Source organism: Coenobita brevimanus, chromosome 95 (assembly GCF_032717465.1).
Source record: "Coenobita brevimanus isolate Jiangsu-jjx chromosome 95, ASM3271746v2, whole genome shotgun sequence".
NCBI classification, from domain to species: Eukaryota; Metazoa; Arthropoda; class Malacostraca; order Decapoda; family Coenobitidae; genus Coenobita; species Coenobita brevimanus.
The window spans coordinates 26,987,025-27,003,968 of record NC_137048.1 but is presented as its reverse complement, the minus strand read 5'-3'; the positions used below and the strand labels follow the sequence as shown (position 1 = coordinate 27,003,968).

Below are 16,944 nucleotides of genomic sequence, written 5' to 3'. Positions count from 1 at the left end.
TTTATTTTAGATAGTTATAGAATGTTTCATTCAACAAAATAGAGATGTCTTTGGGTTAAGGGATTGGATGATAAGGTAACTTCATCAGCCATAAGACGTTTCATTTTACTGTTGCTAATACCACTCAGTTTATTCAACATATGTGAATTTAATTGAGTAATGATTCTTAGCACCAGTTATAAAAGACCATATGGCTATAATTTAAAGCAGAGATGTACAACTAGCAATGGAAAAGACACAGCAAAAGATTCATAGAAATGGATGTGGTGTAAAAGGGGTCTTGGTGAAGAAATGGTCTTCATGTTAAATTGGTTTGCATTAAAATGGTCTTGGCATTGAAATGATCTCGACATTGAAGTGGTCTTTGCATAGAAGTGGTCTTTGCATAGAAGTGGTCTTGGCATTGAAATGGTCTTGACACTGAAATGATCTTGGCATTGAAGTGGTCATGGCACTGAAGTGGTCTTGATTAACATAGGTCTTGGCATTTAAATGGTCTTGGCATTGAAGTGACTTTGTGATGAAGCAGCTTTGCAGTGAAGAAGCTTAGAGATGAAATGGGTTGGCATCGAAGTGGCTTGATTATGAAATGGGTTGGCGGTGAAGTGGCTTGATGACCCAGGAAGGGAAGAAGGGTCAGTGTCAGTGGGAAGTCCTTAAACCAGTGTTTCTTAAAGTGTGGTCTACTGACCCCCCGGGGTCCATGAAACGTTCCGAGGAGTCCGTAGGTTAATTTGAGTATCAGATAAAACATATAATAGTATCTGGAAACAATTTAGTGACTTTGTAGAATGCAGTAATATTTGTGATTTGGCAACTCTACTGGTTGCTGCCTGGCTGCGGGCCTGCCTCATTCTATAGTGACAGCCTGCAAACACCTTTAAACTCAAGAGGTAGGGTAGGAGGGAAATCTACTCATAAGAGTCTGCCACATGATTAGTTTTAATAAAAGGGGTCCGGTGCATGAGAAAGTTTAAGAACCACTGCCTTAAACTATTCATGTCATGAAACCAAAAGTCTAACCTGATAGGAGTAGGGGGGAAATATAGGCCAGAAGAAACACAGAAATATCAAGAAGAGAGGTAGAACAGAAGAGAAGTGGAAAATAAGGAGAGAAAGATTGGAGACAAAAGGCCCCTTTTAGTTGCCTCTTACAACAAACAGAGATACTGGGGAAGTCTCCACCCCCTCTCCATCGGGTATTCAGCACAAGAGATGCCCTCTGGCAGGCTGGAGGAGTTGACCCATTGACTACGAGGATTTCTCTTGGCAGAGTAGAATCATCTAAAGTTGACCTAAATACAAGTCCCAGGTGAACCAGTGGCATAGAAAGGGTTGCTTGATATAGCTAGTTTTATAAGCCTTTGATTACTAGGAATTTTCCTGTTGAACAGTATCATCTGGTGATAGCTTGAATAAATTACCCTTGTTCACCAACTGCAACAAAAGGGTTAAAGACAATTTGCACCAGGTTACCTCTACCTGTGCAGATATAGAGAAAATATTTGAGAAAGGCTTCTAGTGGTTTTGTGATTAGACTGCTGCAGTTGTAATAGTGGTTGATCAACCCCAGGCTGTCCGTTCTAGTAGACTGCAGGCAAACATTCACCCCTGCAAGGGTGGCCCATGCAGTGAAGCAATGTTCCCTTGAGATGGACAGCACTTCGCTGTGGCACGGCACAGGCAAATGTATGGAGATGTGGTTCCTGGATGGATACCATGCATTGCCATCTTTCCACGAAGTTAACAGGAGTATCCTAATAGGTTCCACACCACACCATTATTTAGTTGTATGGCTACCACCCAACATTATAAATGTTTCCTGGATTAGAGCATTACATCATGTGAATGGATGATGGTTTTCACTTCCTACCACTTGTTCCTTGTTGGAGTGACAGCCTAGCCATGGGCATATGTTCAGTTCCCATGGGGTGATGTAGGTTTTTCAGTCATGAAAGGCCACAAAGAGGAAAAGGCTGGTCATCTACTCTTTAAAGTTAGTGGACTGTGTTAGCATAAACTCAAGACTCTGGACCTTAAAGGGGCTTGGTTATAATATGTGGAGCCAGACAGACGAGTAGCACAGCAGCAACTGTTACTGTTACTTGCAAAAGCTGGGGTGGAATATGATATATACATTCGTGCAGTAATATCTTTTTTATGCTTTCAGGTGGAGTTATGCAAATGAAGTTCTGTGATGGGTTAAGAAGTGGCCTTGATGTTTTAATGAAGAACTGTTGTAAAACTGCTGAGACCTCCAAAGAACTCATGGAAGCATCAGCAACAAAGTGAGACTTATGTATTATTAGTTTTTAAGAAATGGTTGCCAGTGGTAGAGGTGCCATATAATCTCTACACTGAGTGACAAGCCAAATGGTTTCCTGTACCCAGGAAACCATTTACTACGTTGGGTGGTAACCATATAACCGGGGTTTCTGGCAGGGTTAAGTGTCCCCCAGATTCCCCTATCCAAGATCACTTAATCATGGCAGTCGTTTCAGAGAGCCTCAGAGGGCCCAATACCAACCCAGGGCCCCAACCAAATGGGCAGACTCACGTGGCCATGTGGAATGTGAGAGGTGTGAATGAGGAGAGCAAGAGGGTGGAAGTGGTGAATGTGTTTAAGAGTGCGAGATATGCTGTGATGGCATTGTGTGAAACGAAGATGAAAGGGTGTGAAGTGGAGGAGTGGGAGGGTGTGTAATGTGTAAGATTGGGAAAGAATGGGCAAGGAAGATGCAAGGAAGGGGTTGCTTTGTTGATGAATGAGGTGTGGCAGAGTGGAATGAGAGACTACAAATGTATCAGCTCGAGATGTATGTATGTCAAGTTCAAGTTTGAGAAGGTGAAAGTGGCAGTGATTGTAGCGTATGCACCGTGTGAGGACAGGAGTGAGAGAAAGACAGGTTTTGGGATGAGCTGGGCAAAGTAGTGGGAGAAATGCTGAGGAGCTATAAAGTGATTGTGATGGGGGATATGAATGGAAGAGTAGGCACTGGTCTTGAGGATGACATAATGGGTTATTATGGAGTACCAGGGGAAAATGATATTGGGAAGAGACTAAAGGATATGTGTCAGGAGCGGAGGTTGTGCATTTGTAACTCGTATTTCAAACACAGAGATGCACATAATTATACATTGTACAGAGGGAATGGGGATCATGTTGAAAGAAGCCTGATTGATTACGTGCTCGTAGAGAGGTCAATGATGGGAATGGTTGCTGATACGAGGGCTGTGAGAGGACGATGTGGAGGTCTGTCAGATCATATGATTGTGGTATGCAAGATCAAGCTGAGAGGAGTGAGGTGGACAGGAGAGAGAGGAGCAGTCAGGGAGAAAGACTGAAAGGTGAGAAGCTGAGGACCAAAGTAGAGGATGAGTGAGAATTACTGAATCGGAATGAAATGGATCTGGACAGACTGTGGAATGCATATAGGGATTGCATAGTTAGGAATGCTAAAGCGGTGTTTGGTGTGGCAAGAATAACAACAAAGAAGAAAGGTACAGCATGGTGGGATGAGGAGGTAAAGAGAGCGGTGGAGGAAAAGGGGAAGAAGTGACTAGAGTGGTTACAGGATAGGGGTTCAGTTGAAATAAGAACTGAATACTGTATGTTGAGAGCAAGAAGCACGTAAAGAGACTAGTGAAGAGGAAAAAGGAGGAGGTAAATGAGGATCTAGGAAGAAAAATGAATGCGAACTACTCTGAAAATAGAAAGTTATTCTGTAAAGAGGTGCAGAAATGTAGAAGTGAAAGCGGAAAGAAATGTGATGGTATGATGGATGCAGGTGGTAGATTATTAACCTATGGAGATGAAGTAAGGACCAGATGGAAAGAATATTTTGAAAGCTTGATGAATGGGAATAGAAAGATAAGAGCAGCTGTAAACATGATTGGTTTGGGGGGCGTGCAGAGAAGGAATGCAGTGCCAGGAGACGTGACGCTCGCACAGGTGAAGAGTGCTGTGAAGCGGCTGAAAAATGGGAAAGCAGCTGGGGTTGCTGAAGTGTATGCAGAGATGCTTAAATGTAGTGGAGAGAATGGAATGAAGTGCTTGTTGGAGATAGGTTAGAAGGTATGGATGAGTGAAACTGTGCCTGCAGAGTGGAAAAAAGCTGTGATTTTACCCCTGTACAAAAATAAAGGTGAGCGAAGTGAGTGCAAGAATTATCGTGGCATAAGCTTACTGAGTGTGGTAGGGAAGGTATATGGAAGAATTATTGTAGAGAAAGTAAGAGAGATATCAGAAGTCCTAGTGAGTGATGAACAGGGTGGCTTTAGGAGTGGCAGAGGATGTGTGGACCAAATATTTGCTGTGAGACAGATAGTAGAGAAGGCTTGTGAGAAGGACCATAAGGTGTTGATGGCATTCATGGATCTGGAAAAAAGCATATGACAAAGTGGGCAGAGAAGGATTGTGGAAAGTTTTGCGCATGTACAGTGTAGAGGGTAAGCTGCTAGGTGCCGTCAAGAGTTTTTATGATGGTAGTGAAGCATGTGTCAGGGTTAATGGGCATCTAAGTGAACGGTTCGCGATCAGTGTGGGCATGTGACAAGGTAGTGTGATGCCCCCATGGTTCAGTATAATTATGGATGAGGTGATGAGTGAAGTAAAAACACGAGTAATGGAGAGAGGGATGGCATTGGTAACGAATGGTGAAGGATGGAATATCTCAAATTTGTTGTATGCTGATGATGCAGTACTGCTTGCAAGTACTGGACAAGAACTTGGTAGGCTAGTGCAGAGTTTTGCTGATGTCTGTAAGCATCGTTCCTTGAGAGTAAATGTAGAAAGGAGTAAAGTGATGGTTACTGAGAAAGAAGGTGACTCCCAGTGCAGTGTAACAGTGAATGGAGAGAGACTGGAATTGGTGAGAGAGTTCAATTACCTGGGTACAGTGATAGAAAAGAGAGGAAAATGTGCAAAAGAAGCTGAAAGTAGAGTTACACACGGAAGAAAAGTAGCTGGTGCAATGAAGGCCTTGATAAGAAACAGAGGCTTGAGTGTTGCAGCTGCACGAGGCCTACATGAAGGAGTGTTAGTGCCAACTTTAACATATGGATGTGAGACTATGGTGTGGCATGAAAATGAAAAGTCAAGAGTAAGAGCAGTGGAGATGGGACTGCTGAGGAATATATGTGGAGTATAGAGGGTGGATAGGATACAAAATAATGTGATTCGTGAAAGATGCGGAGTGAGGAAGTCGGTGGACACCAGAATTGAAGAGAGTGTACTGAGATGGTATGGTCATGTGAAGAGAATGGATAACAATAGAGTTGTGAAGAAGCTATATCTGAGCGAATTCGAAGGAGGGAGAAGGCGAGGTAGGCCAAGGAGAAGGTGGAGAGATATGGTGGATGAGTATGTGAGGAAGAGAGGTTTGGAAGTCAGTGAGGCTAGGGAACTGACAGGAGATCGAGCTGGCTGGATGAATTTTGTGAGGAGAAGTGCATGATCAGGGATTTTTGGCACCCCTTTTTAATGTGGCAGCATCTGGATTGACTCTGTCAGATACGATTATGTGAAGCTACAGAATGTGGTGAATGTTTTTGGCATATCCGATAGAGCTAGGATTCCACGGGCTTGAATGATGAGTGAATGGAAGCGTGGCCTATTGGATTGGGCAAGTTTGGGCTGTCTGGACATTGCTTCTCCTCACCCTGCCCTTGGGTGGGAAAGGAGGTCCGGATGATGATGATGATGATGTTGCTGGTGGTCTTAGGGGACCAGATAGGGTGACTGGAGTGGTATACCACATGCACTGTTTTCAGTCCTCAGATGGCATTTGAATTTTCCTTGTCATGTAATTCCATCATTGTTTTTCGAGCAGCCTCTTAGTTCCTATGATATAAGGTGGGGTGTTGTGTATTTAGAATTTCACTTATTCTTTGATTCAAAGTACAAATTGAATCTGATGTCCATATTATTAAAAGTGAGAGAGTGAAGGTGTAAGTAAGCCGTAAGTTTTTTAAGGATCATACATGTAACACACGTAATTATTAGATTTGATTCAACCTGCATCCCTTGTCATACAGTGCATTCAGCAGCTAATAACAGAAAGGACAGACATATTATTTTGTCATCCTCACTTCCTTAAGAAAATAATTTAAAATATTGGGAGCTCATCCACACTTTCATGCTCTTAGTTTTGATAAGGCCTTAAGAGCCAGAACCATTTTGTCTCCACTTTTCGTAGAGTGTGAAGCAGGATTATAATCATGACCCGGATTCCCACAGATCCCAGGATCAGCAAACGCTGTTAACTGTAGCTGTGACAGCCACCAGTGATATTGCTGCCTTCTTGAAAACATATTCTAGGCTCATTGTAAGTACAGTACAGATTTGGCATCATCAGATCAGATGCTCTTTGTCACTACTGACATACAGATACTTGTGAAATGATTTTAAGTTGGAGATTATTAACTTAATATCTCAAAATATTTCTCTATGAACAGGCTACCCTGGAATACAGTGAAAATGAATCGGAAGAAGAGCAGCGGCAAAAATTTATTTGCTGGATGAACCAAGTAGACCCAGCAGTACGCACCATCAGTAATCTGGAAAGAGCCTTCACAGATGTTGCTAATCAGGTTACGCCACCTTTAAAAGGTTAGTTGGAGGTGGGTGGATGTGGCGTGTATGCTGGAAATCCGGTACAGGGGTGGATCATCCAGAAAGATTGTTGGGAAGGACTGTTGCTACAAGTTGTTTTGGCAGGGGGGGACAGACGGATATGGAGGTGTTGGTGTGATGGTTGCGGAGAAATGGGTGGAATATGTTATGAATGTTTTGAGAGTAAGCGATAGGATATTGGTAGTGAAAATTCTGTTGGGTAGAATGATAGTTGCGATTATATCGGCATATGCTCCACAGGCAGGATTGGATGAAGCGGAGAAAGATAGCTTTTGGGATGATTTAATACGTGTAGTGGGTGGTATGTGGGATGATGAGATAGTGATTTTGGGAGGGGACTTAAATGGTCATGTAGGTGAAGCAGCACAAGGTTATGAAGGAGTGCATGGGGGATGTGCGTATGGTCTAAGGAATGCAGAAGGGGAAAGGATACTCGAGTTTGGGGAGGCAACGGACATGATTGTGTGCAACACATATTTTAGGAAAAGAGACAGTAGGTTAATTACGTATGAGTCTGGAGGAAATAGCAGTCAGATAGATTATTTTCTGGTTAGGAGGGCCGATAGGAGGTTAGTGAGGGATGTTAAAGTTATAGGAAGCGAGGAGTGTGTGCAGCAGCACAAACTATTGATTTGTGATATGGTGCTTAAAGAACAAGTGATGAAAAAGAGGACTTATGTACCTAGGAGGAAAATATGGAAGCTGAAAAACCAAGTAGTAAGGGATGCCTTCTATAGCGAGTTGAGGAGAGTGGTGGCTGAACAGGGAGCTGTTGACAGAGGCGTTAATGAACAGTACACACACACACGAACAGCCGGAGAGAGAGGTCGTCCCAGGCATCGCTCCTAACCTTGAGTAGTTTCAGGAATTTTGTCTGTCCTGTCTCCTAGGGTCTTTCTTTAAATTTAAAATAATGAAAGTTGGTAGACTACCAAAAATGTAAAGATTTGTTGGCAATAGTATACGTGAATGTTTGTGGCTTATTCGGTAACAGCTGTTTAGGTACTTTACCGGTACGTTAAAGATGGCCGAAAATGTAAACAATGAGGGAATGGAATTTCAAGGATTTGATGCTAATACTAATGTCATGGACCTGGTGAAAACATTAATTATGAGGATTAGTGAACTCGAAAAAAAGTAGAGAATCTAGTGATAAAGGATGTGTCAGGAAATACGGAAACCACCATACAGAGTCTAATCCAGTCCAACGAAACAGCCAATGAAGAGATTAAGAATTTGAAGAGGGAAAATGTTGAACTGAGGAGGAAACTTGAAGAGAGTACTAATAAAACGGAGAAGGTGAGTAATGTACTAGAAGAACACAAGGCAAAGTGGGCACACGTAGAAGAAGAACAGAAAGAAGTGGTCAGCTTAAGAGAGATCATCCAGGAAGAAAGGGAAATGAACAAGAAAGAAATGGAAGAAAATGTAGTGAAAATACTGAAGAAAAAAGAGAAAATAGTGAGAGAAACTGTAGAAAGGAACAGATGTGTGGTAGTATTTGGAAAGAGGGAAGAGGAAGAAAAGGTTAGGTTCGCAAGACTCGAGAGAGACATGAACATGGTGAGAGGAATATTAGGCAAGATTGACCCCGAAGGAGACAAGTGGGTAAAAGAAATTGAGGAAGTAAGGAGGATAGGGCCTTATAAGAAAGGGGAAACAAGACCAATGAGAGTCAAGTTTACATCAGAAAGTGTAATAAATGAGATACTTAAAGTGACCTGGAAATTAAGCAAAGAGGCGGGGATGGAAAATATTATAATAAGAAAAGATCTGAATGAAGAAGAAAGAGAAGTTTTAAAATCATTAAAGGAAGAAGTAAAGGAAAAAAATGATAAGAGGACAGAGGAAGAACGTAATACTTTTTTTTGGAGAGTATTGGATATGAAAGTAAGGAAATGGTATTTAAGGAAATAGAAGTGAAGGAAACTATGGGGGATGGTTGTGAAAGATCAGAAGTTGAGGATGTGGTACGGACAGAGAGTAGGAGAGAAGAGGGTATTAATAATGTCAAAAATAATTTGAAGGTGATATATACTAATGTTGATGGTTTCATATCAACAAGGATTGAAATTAATGATTTCTTGAGAGAACATGAACCTGATGTCATGTGCTTTGTAGAGACCAAATTAAGAGAAGATATTGATGTTCATTTGGGAGATGGTAAATACAAACTGTGGAGAAAAGACAGAAAAGAAAAAAAGGGAGGAGGAGTGATGATAGCAGTGAAGAACAACATAAATGTAGATACTGTGGAAATGGGAGAAGGCAGGGCTGAAGTGATATATATGAAATTAGAAACTGGAGAGAATGTTAAGAGAGATATGGCGGTAGTGTATGTTCCCCCAAAGACGAGAGCATGGAAGGATGACGAATACCATGAGATGTTGTCAGATATGGCTAGCTACTTGCAAAAAATAATTGAGAAAAGCAATAATATAATTTTGGTGGGTGACTTTAATTGTAAAGAGGTGAACTGGGAGGAATGGTACTCGGGAGGCGGCGAGGATTCGTGGGGTACTATGTTATTAAATATAATAATGAATAATGTGATGACGCAGTGGGTCAAAGAAGAGACACGGTTTCGAGGTGAGGACACACCAGCAAGGTTAGATTTACTGTTCACCAAAGAACCCGATGTAATAGAATCATTGGAATATCTCTGTCCTTTGGGAAAAAGTGATCACGTGGTCATTGAGTTCCAGATGTTAATAGGAAACGTCGAGCCAAGAGACGAGCTTCATAGACAGGGAAGATACAACTTGGGCAAAGCAAATTTTACAGGATTGAGAAACTTTTTTGAAAATGTGGATTGGAGAAAATTCAGAGAAACAAGAGAGATACAGAGGAAGTGGGATATCTTTCTAGACCTCAATAATCTGGGAGTGGAAAAATTTGTACCAAGAGTAAGAGGGAAAGAAAACAGGAAAAAGGAGTGGTTTAATAGAAGGTGTATGATAGCCAAAAAAAAGAGAGATAAGGCGTGGAACAATTGGAGAAAGAGAGGTAACGACAGAACAAAGGAAGAATATAAAAGAACAAGAAACGAATACACAAGAATACGTAGGGAAGAAGAAAGGAATTTTGAAAAAGGTATAATTGACAAATGCAAGGATGAACCCAAACTGTTTTATAGATTTGTTAATGGCAAACTGAAACAAAAGGAAGGAATCACCAAGCTGAAAGTAGAAGGAGAGGTCTTTAAGGATGCGGCAATGCAAGCAGAAATAATGAACAAACGTTTCCAGTCAGTTTTCACTAAAGAAAAGGAGCTTGTGGAAGGGGAGGGAGTGATTAGAAATGTTCCGGTGATGAAAGATATAAAAGTGGAGGTGCAGGAAGTGTATAAATTACTGGAAACTCAAGATGTAAGGAAAGCCCCAGGACCTGATGGAATTTCTAATTGGGTACTGAAGGAATGCAGAGAACAACTGGCGGATAAAATTCACAGCTTAATTGTATGCTCACTGGAAGAGGGGAAAGTGCCAAAAGAATGGAAGAGGGCAAATGTGGTACCAATTTACAAGGGAGGAAACAGGGAAGAACCCCTGAATTATAGACCAGTGTCTCTAACCAGCATGGTCGCAAAATTGTGTGAGAGAATCCTGAAAGACAGATGGATAAAATATCTGGAAGAGATGAATATTTTGGCTGAATGTCAGTTTGGATTCAGAAGTGGAAGGTCATGTGTTTCAAACTTGTTGAGCTTTTACTCAAGAGCGAATGATGTGGTACAGGAGAGAGATGGTTGGGTGGATTGTGTGTACTTAGACTTAGAGAAGGCCTTTGACAAGGTACCTCATAAGAGACTAATGTGGAAACTAGAATATATAGGAGGACTAAAGGGGAAACTTCTGGAATGGATGAGAGACTTTTTGAGAGACAGACAAATGAGGACAGTAATAAAGGAAAAGATGTCTGGATGGAGGGAAGTAACAAGTGGAGTCCCTCAAGGCTCAGTGTTGGCGCCAGTAATGTTCCTGATTTACGTAAATGATATGGTAGATGGAGTGAACAGTTATGCGAGTCTGTTTGCTGATGATGTAAAGATCTTGAGGAAGATAGAGGTTGAGGAGGATTGTAAAATACTGCAGGAGGATTTGGATAGGATACACAATTGGAGCCGGACGTGGGAAATGAAATTTAATGTAAAGAAATGTAAAATATTGGAAATGGGTAAAAGTACCAGGAGACCATCACTGAATTATTTTTTGGGTAATGAATTAATCACAAAAAGGAGAGAAGAGAAAGATTTGGGAGTGTTGGTCCAAGATAGTTTGTCACCAGAAAAGCACATTAACAAGATAGTTGGAGAGACTTATAAGCTCTTGACTAACATAAGAGTAGCATTTCATTATATGGATGAGGAAATGATGAAAAAATTGATAGTGGCCATGATCCGCCCCAGGTTAGAATATGCAGCGGTAGTGTGGTCCCCACACAAAAAGAAAGATATAAACAAGATTGAGAGAATACAAAGAACAGCAACCAAGATGGTCCCCAGTCTGACAGACCTGTCATACAGAGAGAGGCTGGAAAAACTGGATTTGCCTTCGTTAGAGGAAAGGAGAAAGAGGGGAGACATGATTGCGGTGTTCAGGACCATGGTGGGAGTAGATAAAATTGACAAAGAAGATCTGTTTGTATGGGATAAGAGAGCAACAAGAGGACATGGAATGAAATTGAAAAAGTCAAGCTGCTTGAAGGATATCAAGAAATATAGCTTTCCTTACAGAAGTATAGACTTATGGAATAGCCTGGACAAAGAGATCGTCCAGTCTAAAAACTTAAACGAGTTTAAAGTTAAATTCGACTTATTGAGAAACAGCGACGGAAACCCACGAGCATAGTACATTCCGTGTATATCACAATTAGGTATATTCTTAAATATTTGGAACGACTCATACAAAGAGGTGGTGCATGAGAAAAACATTCATGTGTGTAAAGGTAGACTTGATAAATGTGGATATGGAGACAGGACAACACGAGCATTGCTCAATTCCTGTATACTACAAATAGGTAACAAATAGGTAAATACAAGGGTGTGGGAAGTAATTCCATCTTGTGCGGTGTGTGATAAATGGGTGCATAAGAGATGTAGTGGTATCAGAGGTAGACTAGGTAATGCTGATTTCATGTGTACGATGTGTCGGGGTGAGCAGGTGGAGATTGTCAGACGTGAAAGGATTGAACTTGCTGGTGTCTCTTGAGTGTGTGGAAGAGTTTTGTTATTTGGGAGACATGTTGTGTGCTGGAGGTAGGGCTGGAGCTAGCTCTGTGGCTAGGGTGAGAAGTGGTTGGAAGAAGTTCAGGGAGCTCTTGCCTCTCCTGACATTGAGAGGACTCTCCCTACGTGCTAAGGGGTCTTTGTATGCAGCATGTGTTAGGAGTGTAATGCTGTATGGTAGTGAGACCTGGGCAGTGAAGGAGGAAGATATTCGCTGGCTCAGACGTACAGAAATGACAATGATTAGGTGGATGTGCAGTGCGTCCCTGCGTCCAAGGCCTGGAGGGGCTGGGTTTACGATGGAAGAGTGGAGAGGTAGGATGGGACTGGAGTGTATTGGTGTTGTGATGAGGAGAGGTAGATTGAGATGGTTTGGACATGTGGAGAGGATGGGGGATGATAATTGGGTGAGGAAGGTGAGAAGTGTTAATACTGGGGGTGGGGTTATGAGGGGTAGACCAAGAAAGACATGGGACGAGGTCATTAAGCGTGACCTCAGGGTTAAGGGACTGAACAGGGAGGCTGCAATGGATCGTGCAGCGTCGAGAGCCGCCATTAGGTGACCAAGGCCGACACATGCAAGCATGTTGGAGTCTTTAAAAATGAAAACGAATATGTATTGTGTAAAAGAAGCAGATAAGAGTGTTGTTGTTGTTGCCCAACCCCAGTCCATCTGATCCAGCAAAACTGTCGACCACAGGTAAACAACTGCCCCTATGGGGTTGTCCCATAGGTAAATCCAGTTATGAATGTGCCAGACGCATTGAAGATTCTGTGATCCTGTCGAGTCTGGTGGAAATTTATATAGATGTAGTTCTTAAGGATTTTTATGAGTTAAGCTTCTGGAGTGGTAGGTGGTGGCGACCATCGTCCACTCACTTGATGTAATGCTGCCTGCTTCTTCCTTAGCCTTTATTATTCTTTTTCTGTGTCTGCCCTCCTCTCTTCCTATTTCTCCCATCTTTCCTGTCACTTCTTATTGCTTTTCTTTCCTTTACAGGTGGCTTTACATTGAGTGACAAGCCAAATGGTTTCCTGTAAGTCAAGGAACCATTTACAACGCTGGGTGGTAACCATATAACCAAACCATATGTGCTCCCTACGTATCAGCAAGTGGGTTGGTGGAGGGTTAGTGCCCCTCTCCGTAAAACAAATAACTTAAAGTCAAATGGCCACCCCTTACGGGATTATGGCATCTGGCAATACAGTAGATAGGTAGATAGATATGTTACTGGTGATACACTTACCATAGGAGACAGGGAGGGTATAGAAGCAAGCTCAGTTGTGAGAGTCAAGTTATTGGAAGAAGTTTTTGCCTGTATGGATAATGAAAGGACTTGCGCTGCACATGAAAGGGAAGCTTTATGTGTGTCAAGTGGTAGCAAAACATAGCAGCATGTTGTATGGTAGGAAAACATAGGTATTAAGAGGAAGATGTTTGCAGATTTGAGTCCAGTGAAATGAGGATGATGAGATAAATGTGTAGTGCCATTCTAAGGGACATAATATATGTAGACTTAAAGAGGATGTTTGGGCATTGAGAGTGTTAGTGAGGTGATGAGCATAGGTAGACAGAGGTGGTGTGGAAACATGAATATGGAAGGGGCAGCCTCTACAGACAAATGAAAGAAGGCATGGGATGTGGTTCTGCAGAGGGACTTAGGCTTAAAATGCTGCAGGAGGCCATGCAACTTGGAAAGCGGGCATCGGGGGAAAGGGGGGGGAGGGTTCATATAATCATGGAACACCACTCTGCAGAATGTATTTATGTATGTGGTATCATAAAGTATGGTACAGTGTTTGCATGATAGTAATAACAATTTTTCTTCTTTACGCAGGTCAGTTAAGGAAGGAAGTTTTCGAGAAATTTGCCAGTGACGTAATTAAGGAACTGCAACAGTTGATGTCTTGTGCTGATGTGTGCTCAGGACTGGCACGGAGAGCCAAAGACTCATGTTTCTTGCCTGAGCTAGGAAGTAGGCATGATTTAGTAAGCAATTCAACTTCTGTTGCAAAACAAGCTGTTCTTTCAGTTAAGAAGTTGCAGAAACTGGTGACCGCTAGTAAAGCTTTAGAGAACTCTTCATCTTCCAAAAAGGTTATCAAATATAATAAAAAAGTCCTCATAGACTGGCCCACAAATAGTAATGAATATCAAAAATATCTTAAAGATATTTCTGAACAAAGAAGACAACAGATGAAAAGCTCGCTCCGAACTCCCTGTGAAAACTTGGGAGTGTCAATAGAAGAAAAGAGAGTTAGATTTGAATTTAATTCTACTGCCTCAACTTCTGACTGTCTAGAAGACTCAGTTGATGTTTGAACATTTTAATGAATATTTTCTCATGGATTCATTATAAGTGATTTAACAATAATCATCTCACAGCCATACCAAATTCCTTTGTTGATGTTTTAAAAGTTAAACTTCGTATCCATTGCAAGTTTAACCTCATACCAGCTTATATGTGTTTATAAATATACCCATGAAAAAGTATTTATTAAATCAGTATAATTGTGCTGATGTCTGTTATTAATGAAAATATTTACTGTATATATTCAATGTATCCTGTCCCAATAATATATTACATGTTTGTTTTTCATACTCATTAAGTGGTTATGTACAATAATTAGATATTACTATACTGCATATACCCTACAGACTACAGTAGCAAATCCTTCTTTTAACCTGACTAGGAATAACTTTACCAGATAACTTAGTGAAGATCAGTTAATTAGTGAGTTGGTTATTGACAGTAAGGTGTGAAAAAAAAATCCAATAATGGTTGGAAAATTCACTTTTATTTATCAGTAAACATATTTTCCAATTAGTAGCATCAAAGTATCCACATAGTTGTTCCAGCTTTCCTGCCACTGATGGAAACGTTGTTGGGACTTTTATTTTTGGATGTTCTTCAGGATGTTTCATCTTAAATGTCAGGACCAACTTGCCTAGCCCCGGGCTCCTACGCTTCTCATAGGGCAACGTAGGATTGGATGATGGATGGATGGATTCAGGATGTCGATTGTTTCAGATCGGATGTCATCATTCATGTCAAAGTAATGTTCTTTTATCACAAACTTCAGTTTGGGGAAAAGCTGTTAAGTCCCAAGGTGCCAGATCACATGAATAATGTGAATATGAGACCAATGGAATTTTTCTTTCAGCCAGATACTGCTGGGTAAGTGTGACTGGGCATCTTCGTACTGAAACAGCCACCTGTCATTTCACTTCTCATGTCATTTGTATATCTCAGTCTCATGCAACTCTTTCAAAATTTTCAGGTAGAAATCTGCTTTAGCTGTAGTAAATTATATCTGAGGAGAAAATCATTGTGCATTATTCATTCCATGTCAAAATAGGTGAACAACAAGACCTTTGCTTGTGATCTTGACTGATAAACTTAACAGAGTCTCATTGACATCATGTTTCTTCCTCTGGGAGGTCTGTCTTTTGGTCTCTGGGTCAATTATGTACACCTGAGTTTTATCTCTTGTTATGACCTTGCACATTGGTCAGTCAGGCTGAAGGAAGAAATGACATGATTCTTCCTTTGATCAGCTGTAGAAATACGTGGAAAAAACTTGATTGCAAAAAATTGTTAGGTGAGGGCGCTCGCCATCCACTCACTTGATGTAGTGCTGCTCTCGGGTGACTGCCCTTTCCTCTCTTCCTCCCTTCCTTCCTCCTCTGTCATTACTTCCTTCCTTCTTTCCTCATCCTTCTGCCTGCTGGTGACTTTACACTCCCTCTTCTCTCTTTCTTTCCTTCATTCTTTCCTCTTCCTCCTGCCCATGGGTGACTACACCAAGTGACAAGCCAAATGGTTTCCTGTACACCAGGAAACCATTTACAATGCTGGGTGGTAACCTTATAATCAAATTATGGCACCTGATGGTTTAGTGGGCAATTAAGGCTCTCCAGTCGGATTGAGCCTGTGCAGGTTTCTGTCCAAGGGGTGGTTGGGGTTTATTCTCACATAATGCCACTCAGGGATGAGTGAGGCTGGTCACTCTCATCTTAAATTTCAGGACCAACCTGCCTAGTCCCGGGCTGCAACACTCCTCGTAGGGCAAGGCAGGATTAGATGATGAAGCAAAAAATAAATATTGATTGGGTCACAGCTATACTTGTGCCTTTCTACAGCTATACTTGTGCCTTTCTACAGTTCACTGGCACATGGTATTATGTTGTCCATTGATATATGGCAACTAGAAAAGTGGCTGATATACAACAGACAGGAGCACAAATCAGTGGCTGCTCATTACAAATTGGTGAGACCATTATCAGAAGTTTTGTATCACAACTCATAATTGCTTGCTTAGTTTATTGATGCTTTATCTTTTATTTCCAGTATATAATGGACTGCCCTTTATGTGACTTTCAAATCTGGTAACGTTGGGTTTTCTTTCAGTTGTCCTTTAGACCATATAGACTGAATTACTGGAGTGGAAGTCAAATTGGTCACTCGCAAGTCCTTGGCAAAAAGAAGGTTGAAAAAAATGCTGATAATTATAGAAGCATTGGCACAAATAGTATTTTTAAATAGTGCACTGTCGTGAAAATAGCTTTGACATAATATCCATTATTTTCTGAATACTGTTCTGCTTAGACTTTGCCATAAACTGGGACAGTAGGATACTGAGGACTAACCAATTTTTCAGTGCTTATTATTTTCCCTATTTATGGCTAAATCAAAGCATGACATCATTCAGCAAGAACCAGATGTTATGTCAAAGCTATTTTTGTGTGATACTTTTCTGCTTCAATTTATATAAGTGTTTTCAGCTACCTTGGAGTGCGGAACTCACAAGTGGTCTATTACAAAAATGAAATTTTGGGGGGATACTGCTCAAATTATAATAGACCACTGGAAATTTAATGTAAGGGTTTGTACTGTAGTGTAGGTATATTCCTTTTTTTTTTTTTTTTTTTTTTTCCAAGCTTTATTTTCATCCTAGTACAGTGAGATTATATATGCATAATAACAGCCAACTCTCCAGTTTCATGTCATTCCTGTTTGTTTCCTCAGTCACTCAGTTTTGTGCCATCAGTAGTTCATTCATCATTCATTCATCATCCAAT

General features: G+C 41.1%; 1 protein-coding gene across 1 annotated transcript in view; it reads left to right on the top strand.

Annotated features, from left to right (window-relative positions):
• Positions 1-14,184, top strand: part of LOC145413264 (uncharacterized) — a 115,156-nt gene extending 100,972 nt beyond the window's left edge. Inside the window, exons 26-30 of the mRNA XM_080282992.1 lie at positions 2,171-2,288; positions 6,239-6,326; positions 6,457-6,610; positions 12,595-12,711; positions 13,700-14,184. Coding sequence (XP_080139118.1) covers positions 2,171-2,288; positions 6,239-6,326; positions 6,457-6,610; positions 12,595-12,711; positions 13,700-14,184 — 962 coding nt within the window. The remainder of the gene's footprint in view (positions 1-2,170; positions 2,289-6,238; positions 6,327-6,456; positions 6,611-12,594; positions 12,712-13,699) is intronic.
• The last annotated feature ends 2,760 nt before the right edge of the window (positions 14,185-16,944 follow it).